This window comes from Geospiza fortis, unplaced genomic scaffold (genome assembly GCF_000277835.1).
Source record: "Geospiza fortis unplaced genomic scaffold, GeoFor_1.0 scaffold11, whole genome shotgun sequence".
Taxonomy (NCBI): Eukaryota; Metazoa; Chordata; class Aves; order Passeriformes; family Thraupidae; genus Geospiza; species Geospiza fortis.
The window spans coordinates 6785299-6794230 of record NW_005054304.1 but is presented as its reverse complement, the minus strand read 5'-3'; the positions used below and the strand labels follow the sequence as shown (position 1 = coordinate 6794230).

The window sequence follows — 8932 nt, the reverse complement described above, 5'->3', positions numbered from 1 at the left end:
AAAGGTCAGTGGAGTTTTCCTTAAAAGTAGTTCTTGGACAAGTTTGGGTGACATTTTTTTGTCTCATTTCTAATGATACTTTCTAATCTTTGCCTCAAAGAAACAATGGGGTACAAACCATATTGACTGTACAAGGACTTAAATATGTAGTGTGTTGGTCTCCCTGTCCTCCTGAAAAATGCCAAGACTAGCTTAAAAGCCACAGAGTCAGTTTTGAAATTAAGAAAAAAAATCTTTTTCCTTAGGCTTTTTGAAGTCAAGTTTTCAGATGTTCCTGTGTGTTAAAAGGGCTGCACATTTACCTGAGTGAAAGAGTATGACAAAATATCTAAGTTAAAAAAAAAGACTTTTCACATAGCCATGTATTTCCAGATGCATGGGGGAGAAGACGTCATGCCTCAAATAACGGAATAGCACAATTTCCACTGTTTTTATGTAAACAAGAATTGAAACTTCACAGCTGTGAATATACTATTTATTGTCAGGCACCTTAAAAGACTGATCACTTTTGAAGATTCATTTGGGTCTCCATCACCAGGAGCTTCTTCTTGGGCTTTTTCTATACTACAGTCCGGCAGCTGCCTGTTATGATATATCCTGGCCATAATCAGATTTGATGTATCAGGCTGTACTTATTTTGATAGAGAAGTAGGTGTGTGTCTGTGTGCCACAGGGGCTGGGGGTGGAGGTTTCTCTGTGCACTGCTTGCAGATAGAATTACTATCCTGTATTTCCACTTTGCTTATTTCCCTCGTGTCTCTCGTGGATGTCTGTGGGGGATAAAGCAAACCCTGCCTTTGGATTTGATTTGTGCTGTGAATTTGCTTCTAATTGGCACCACCCACACCAAAGTTTAAAGTCAATATTTTCAGTTTTCAAAGCCAGGAGGATAAAACCAGTGAGATTTTAAACAGTTGACAAAACATCATTGGTCTGGTCAGTGGTAAAAGCTCCTGCAGGGACAAGGTGGGCACTGCAGATCCCAGGGCTCTGCTTGCAAGCTGCTCCTTTGAATTTCCCTTCTCACAGCCTCTGAAGGATGTGGCCTGAGGCTTGTGCCTTGTGGCCATGTAATGTTTCCATTGCACAGCTCACAGGCTCAGCAAGGTTGTCATCCTGTGCTGAGGAGCCCTGCCAGGGTAGCTGGAGGAAGGAACACGGGTGTATATCACTTTTACCCTGGCCCCTAGCTGGTGGGGCTTAGTCCTGACTTCAGCATTATTTAAAATAGCTGTAGGATCTAGCTTAGTGCTAGAGTCAGGACACTTTCCTTCTGTGCCTTTCTCTTGTCTACTACTTATTTAAGAGACTTAGCTTCAAGAGAGAAAATGAATTGACCTGAGTTGTTTTAGTAGGAATGAGGTGGAGCTGCTTCTAAGTGGCATTTTTGTGTGCAAGCATGTAGATAGAATGTTTTAAATTGGTTTTGTGACTTCTGAGGTAGGTGTGTGCAGGCAAAGAAGTAGTGCCAGAGGTTCATGCACAGTGGTTTTTGTTGGTCTTTTTTTTTTTAGGCTCATGCCTAAATTTCTGCAATGCTTCAGAAATACATTCTAGTTGTTGTTTAATTGCTATGGGTAGCAGAATCAAACCAAACATTTAAATGCAGTAGCCCCCCAAATAATCTGGTAAACCTATTCCTAAACTCTCTGCCAGATGAAGCCAGAAGCCAGACACACAAATTATTGTCAGTGTTCTTCCAAATGAGTAAATTAGATCAGGTTCTTAAACCCTTCCTTGGACAGCTCAATAAAAAGGCACTGGAAGAACAGCTCCACACTCCTGCCTGGCCCTTAGAACATGAAATCTAACAGGGAGACGTTCACAGTGTGGTTAGATCAAGCACAATACCAGGTGTAAGGGCTGCACAGCTGCTGAGAAAGGTGTGAGGCCAAGGGCCATGTGAACACACACGTTCAGATCTCCCTCCCCAGCAAGACAAATGGCACAATCTCCAAAAATGGCACACTGAGGTAAGTGTGACCTTGGCAATCTGCTTTCTTTTAGATTTCATGACCTGTGGTTCTGAACCCCACATACTTTGGGCTCTGGAGCTGTGTGTCTGTCTGTGGGAAAGGAATAACCCCGGTCCCGCCAAGCATTCCAAATGTGTGGGATAAAAAAGTGACATGTGAGGGGCTGCTGACAAGCATCTGGGCTGACAGAGGTGACCCTCTGCTGCTGACTTAGCAGCTGACATTCTGCAGGCTGAAAGGAGATGACCAATTCACTGGGGAAGGAGGAGTTCAAAACATCACCAGAGATGAAAAGGAACTTCAGAAGCGCCTTAAGGCCCCAGCTGGGACCTTTTGAAATCCCTTTGTGCCAGGCTGTCTGCAAAATGCACAGTGCAAGGGAGCCTCACACAGGGATGGCATGTGGAATAGGAAGGGAAAAGCAGGAAAACCAGCAGCTCCCCAGCACCTCACAGGAAATCAATGTCATAAGCAGAAACTGAATGCTAAGTCTTAGTCCCTGACCAGTCATTTGTTACCTATTTTGTCATGACCAGCACAGGCTGATGCTTGTTTCCAGATATTGATTAGAAGCGTAAAAAAATCCTTTACAGGTGTAATTTTTTTTCCTGAAAACGTCAGCATTTCTATTAACCAGAGATGATGGCCAGGCTGTGTGATTTGGGGGCAGGCATTCTCTGCCTCCTCAAAAAAGTGCATTTTGGAAGGAAGGCTTAACCAAGTGCCTGCCTATCTCCAAAACAGTTCATGTGAGCTGAGTGCCAAGGGAGGAGAGGAGGTGGAGCCACACTTTGAGAAGAGTGATGCCCATTCTTGTGGCCCCTCCAAAATATCAGCCCCTTATATGGCCTGAACTTCAGAGTGAGTTGAAGCTGTCAGAGATGATTTAATTCTTGCTGAGTGCTCTTTGACTCCTCTCAGAGTCCCAGAATGAAGCTGAGGTCAGGGGCTGGGTGGCTGGGGGCTGCTAGCCCTGCCACAGCTCTGGGGACAGCACCTTATGCCCGTGTAGTGAGGATCAATAAATCTCACCATAGGGCTGATCACTTGTCCCTGTGTGCTGGGACTGCGCATCTCCAGTGCTGAGGACTGAGATGAGGCACAATAATGACATTGAAAGGAAAGATGTGCCTTCTGTCCTGTAATTAATGTTTCCCTTCCACACAGAATGGGCTGGATGGCTTCACATTGAGCTGGAACATCCAAACCCATTGATGCCATTTCAAGAAAGTGCAGCACTTGTTATAATAATGGCAAAACCATCACAGCTTTTATTCATCTCCCTTTTTGAGCTTGGGTTATCAGTGGTAACTCTATCCCTGATTATTTTTGGTAGAGTAGCTCTCATCCACCTTACATGCAAGCATTACATTTGTTGCAGTCTGATCCTAAATCCATAATACAATGGAGGGAGGAAAAGGGCCGGCCACCTTCAGGGAAGCTCTCCTAATTAATGTCAGCAGTGTTTGGGTCTGTAAAGATGGTTGTTCATCAAAATATTAAAATTGCAAATGATTAGCTTGGATTGCAAAAAATGGGAGTATATTTTTGTAAGCATTTTCCTGGAACTGGTTCAGATATTCAAGCATTCATTGGTCAGTAATAAAATTCTGATCATTTAAATGTCTGCAGTAAATCAAAAGCTTTTTTTTCTCAGCAGCAGCAGCAGCTCAGATGTTATCATTTTAAGTGTTATAAATATACTTGCAGTAATGACTGTAACACCAGTTCCTTTATATACACAGAAATTAGCCTTGATGATCAATACTATTCTTTATGGGTTTTGAATTGAAATAAATTTAGAAATTTATTCATATATGCTATTACAGCTCACATATATAAATCTAACCGCTAAAAGGGAATATTGTATCAGTTTGTCTCTTCTCTTGTACAACAGTTTTTACAGTTTCTTTAGAGTAGCACATAGAAATAAGTGTATCTCACACTTGGATTTTAGGACCTGTGTGTTCTGTGGTCTTTAGTTGGCTGTTTTTAGCAAGCCCCTTACAGTAAGACAATAATTTGCCATTCTCCCAGTTGTGACTAGCTTATATCAAAATTTCTGCTTGCTGTATTGACTCCACCAAGGTGATGGTCCCTTGAACTCCTTTCATTTAACCTCGGAGACAGGTGAACTTCTTTCATATGATATAATCAAGTCTAACTGCTTTTTTCCTGTAGATGCTGACTTGTTCTGCACAAATGGCAAGACACTAACTGATTCCAGTATAGTCAAAATTTAATCCTGTTTTTTTTTGTAGTTGGGGATTGATATTGTTGTACACCTGCATTCCCCCAGTCAGGGCTTTCTATAACAAATCCACTGAAGGCATTCCAAGGCTGCATGACTGCATCACCAAGCAGTGGAGGCTTTTATCTCAGTCTAGGCTACTTCAAAATTTGTTATGTCATGTGGGCATAAAGCAACTTAGTTATGAGTTGGGGTTAGCTCCTTTAGTCAGAACTATGGCTAAAGAACCACTACATTTTCTCTAAGTTATAGCAGAATTAAAGAGACCTGTTCTGTTTCCACCCTGCATCCCAGAGTGGATATTAATTGTGTGGTGACTTTTACTTTGTGGAAGCTTTTCCCCACTTAATTAATTTCCACAGTGTAACAAACCCATATGATTTTTGTAATAGTGATTTTAGTTTTCCTGACATTTCACCATGGAGAAATGTATTCGGAATTTACTCTGTGGAAAGAGCTGTCTGCAGAAACTCATGGTGCCCTTCTAACACTGTAATCCTAGGCAGCCCAGGGAAATTTAGGGAGAATTTCAAGATGGAAAAGTGCTTCTAGTTCTGTTAAATCCTATTAAAAAGCCATACATGGAGAAATGAAATTTAAACAAGGCTTGGGGAAGCTGCTTCAGAGAAAAATTGTTGTTTTATGTAGTCTTTATTCTTACCATTAAATCTGCTTTTGTTTTGTTGCAGACTTGCATTGTAAAAATTGTCAGGAAAGAATAAGAAAATAGTGAAATTATCCAAGCCCTGAATGAATGCCTTTAAGGTTATAATTTCCATTCCTTCAGCTGATTTTTCCTGGCAGAACTGTGAGGAAAGCTCTACCCTATTAAATACCAGAAAATCCATAGTGCTAAAGCCAAGTAGATATTTGCAAGTAGTCCCTAAATTTTGCTGATGAACTCATGCTATTTTGTTAGTAAATATTTCTAGAATAGATGGCATCTGATGATGATTATTCTAGAACAGGTGACATTTATACCTATACATGTGTGTGTACATGGACATTTTAAACATCTGTCTCAGTAGGTAACAGTGGAATTTACTACATTCATTTCTGGTTTCTCTGGAGCTCTGGAATTTCAGGATCTGATATCTGCTAATAGGGAATTTCAGGATGTCTTGTTTCAAACACTGGTTTAAATAAAATGAAAAAAAAAGAAAATAAGAAAGCAGCAGCAGCATCAACACAGGATATCACGCTAGCAGATTAAATATAGACATGGATTACAGAGCCATTGTTTTCACTCCTGCCAAATAAGCCAGCACACTTCAAATGGAATGCCACTTGACCTTTTGTGTCTGGTCGCTCTGTGGCTGTATTTAACTGCAGCAGGGAGGAAACATTTTCCCCTGGAACTGTCCCCTGCTGATATGAGGATCGCTGCTGCTGGGGCACAGCATGCTCAAGAGGCAGAGCCCCGGCGCTCCCGAGCGCAGCAGGGACCCCGCAGCCCATGGAGCAGCTCTGCCCATGTCTCACAATGACTCACGCTCTTTCTTCAACCTCTCCCAGCTGGTGCTCTCTGCTGGCCAAATCAAACCATCAGCAGCGCTCAAACATTCAAAAATCACCTACTTCGAAGTAGAGATTGTTGATGTGCAAAGCAAGAAGCAGATCTGCATTGTGGACAAGGTGAGTGTGTTATCCCAGCACGCTGGGGCTGTGCCTGGCTCACATGGTGCCACTCTGTTTTCAGTGTGCTGCGGTCTCGTTCTGTAGTGGAAGTACTTTCATTCCTTTCTCTGGGAGTCACTAAGAATTCCTTGTGAGTCATAACCCTGGGCTGGTCTTCTCCAGGATTTTTACAAATATTCCTGCCCTGGTTTGTTTTAGACCTCTTGGCAGTTCTCTGGGCTCAAAGTTCCGTCCCTGGGCCGACTCTTAACACTTAGATTACATTGTCTATTTCAGAGCACGATACTTAAACATTTGTTTCAGAATGGATACTCATTTTTAATGCATTTGTAAAGCCTACCATTTCTGCAATGCTATGAATACTTGCTGGTACCTAAATGCGCTCAGCTGTGCCCTGCTTATTAGATTGGTCCTGGCAATTAAAAAAATTTTTGTTTTAAACAAAAAAGTCTTAGCTAAAAGAGGTGTTTTGAATTTTTGTTTGGTTTGTTTGTTTGTTTTAATAATGTGAGTAAAATATAAACTACAGCCAAATTAGATAAATAGCATGAGAGGACTGGGTAGGACGGAAGTTCATGAACTCATAAATAACAGCTAAAAATGCTTCATAAATATTTTCATCACAGTTTTCATGAGTCACTGTCCCTCAGTGAAAGAGTTGGTCTCTTTCATGCCATGAGAATAGGAGTCCTAATCTATTTAGCCTATGGAGTTTTCAGTAAATTAGTGGAGTTTTGGGACTTACTGTTTTTCTAGAAAAAAAAATCCCTTATCCTCATTGGCAACAGCTGGAACAGGTAGATAAGTTTGCTTCAAATGTTTAATTTCATGCCTTTGAAATATGCAGGGTGGAATACTACCAAATTTCCAGTGTTCTTGGTAATTTAAAGGATGTTTTTGCAATTTGTGTCCCTAGTTAAAGGTAAATGTCTCATTTATTAATTCTTAATGGGGCAAAATATTTTTTGCTATTTTTTCTAATCTAGACAAAGAGGAAACATGCATAAAATGGTCAAACAATAGGATGACTATTAATAACAATTTTAATGGTAGTGTTCACATTACTTTATTGAGTGATATTTACACAGTTGTTAGCTTATCTACGTACATTTAGAATTAGGTTTTGATCAAAAGAAAGACAAATCTGTTTCTTATCTTGGGCTTTCCTATAATGTCATTAAAATATGTGTAGTATAGTAGTATAGTACAGAAGTAGTATGGTACAGAAACAGCATTAGGCAGAGAGCCATATTTCAGGAATCCTTCCATGCTGCTGGGATGATGCCAGACCTGTGTTTTAATCTTTATTCTGAGTTTTTCTGACCCTGAAGATTTTCTACATGTCCTCCAAACCACGGACTCTGCCCTTGTAGCGCTGAAAAGAGAGACATGAGTGGTGATTGCTAAGTACTCTTTCTTCAGAGGTAAAATACGCACAGGGTAGCAATAACAGCTGCAAGTCTCTGCTCAGAAACAGAAATATATGTTCAATTTACATGGCCAGCAGTATGGGCTTTTTAAAAAAATATTTTTGGCACAGTACCAAGGAGTTGGTACAAGTACAGTACAAGGCTGAGATTTCCAAGACTGCCTAAAGAATTTGGTTTCTGAATGCTCATTCACCTGGCTGTTTAAGTCACTTTTTTTTTGCTGTGATAATCCCTAAGTCAACCCTGAAGTTACAGAAGTTGAGTTCCTTGCTTCCATGAACACTTGTTAGCATTGGTGAACTTAATTTCAGTTGGTTGTTAGAGCAAGCAAGAGACTGGTGTACTGGATTTTGCATCATTTTCTGTTTAATTAAATATAACTGGTACAGGCCCAACAGGACACTTCTAATGCCTGTTTCCTGTTTGTAAGATACTTATGATTAACCTAATTTCTTGGGTTGGCATGTAATTACTGCTTGCCAGAATAGGAGAGAATAGAAACCATAGATTTTAAAATGCATGTATTTAGACTCTTATTGCATATTGCTAGTGGTTCAAAACATTATAATTTAGCAAATGCATTTATAATATTCTCAGATTAATAAATCTAAAGGGAAAAATTGTATTATAATGGCAGAGAGAAGAACCCTTTCTTTGTCCACCCAACAGAAACTCAGGCAAGAGTGACTCAATGCTTAATGCTCTGTGGTTAAACACCAGGAGCTGCTTCCAAGAGGTTGAGTTTCTCTGAAATCCTTGCATGTGCCTATGAATCCCATTCAGATTAGTGGGAGCTCTGTGAAGTCTGCAAAATTATGGTAGATTTAACTAGTTCTGGTATTTAGCAAGAAATAATTTCCTGTCCTCAATGCAGTATTAGGAATTTATAAAAGGTGTGTTTGGCTGTGTCATCTTGAGAAATCAGTTGGCATCAATCCAAAAGTTTTGAAGCCAGTACAATTAATTCTCTGAATTAATTATCCATTTAAAAAAGGAAAAATAGGTAAGAAAACTCAAGGAAATAATGCTATCTTACACTTTTAAGAAGGTTCAGTCACATATATTAAGTGGTTATTATAAGTTCTTGGTTGTCTTTAACTTCAAGGAACAGAATAAATACATATTTGTTTTTTAAGCCTTTAACACACACTCACATCTTATTGCAGGCTTTTCCACAAGCAGAAAAGGCAGAAAAAATACTGAAAGGAATCAGAAGAAGAGAAAAATCCCAGAGATTTTGGTCCCTTACTCATCTCCTGCAGGAACAGGGTTTGGAGGAGAATGACCTAATCTTGCAAAACTTAAATTCACATGAGTCAGCAACAGTGGCAGTTTATTTTGCACATGCACGCTGTGAACATGAAATTCTTTATAGGAGTACAATTTCTTTTATTTAATATTGTCAACCTGCTCTGGGGACTTTCTCTGCTACGGATATGACATTATGCAAGTAGTTTGGTGCACATGATCTCTTCCAGTGAGTTACTTAAAGAATTTAGAAGAGAAATAATAGCAGTGTGAGATCTTTTCCCCCAGATTTGCTCTTGAAATTAATTCTGAGGTGATGTGCAGAGGATTCTGATGATTTTGGAGAATGGGGAGGAATCACAAACCAGCTTCAGGGCTTTTTTTTTTTT

General features: G+C 40.0%; 1 protein-coding gene and 1 long non-coding RNA gene across 2 annotated transcripts in view; one reads left to right on the top strand and one right to left on the bottom strand.

The window, feature by feature from the left end:
- Positions 1 to 5578: 5578 nt before the first annotated feature.
- TECRL (trans-2,3-enoyl-CoA reductase like) overlaps positions 5579 to 8932 on the top strand; it is a 57474-nt gene continuing 54120 nt past the window's right edge. The window contains exon 1 of the mRNA XM_005418121.2: positions 5579 to 5862. Coding sequence (XP_005418178.1) covers positions 5629 to 5862 — 234 coding nt within the window. The 5' untranslated portion in view covers positions 5579 to 5628. The remainder of the gene's footprint in view (positions 5863 to 8932) is intronic.
- Positions 6891 to 8932, bottom strand: part of LOC115949524 — a 9148-nt gene continuing 7106 nt past the window's right edge. Inside the window, exon 2 of the long non-coding RNA XR_004082969.1 lies at positions 6891 to 7240. This is a non-coding gene — a long non-coding RNA (uncharacterized LOC115949524). The remainder of the gene's footprint in view (positions 7241 to 8932) is intronic.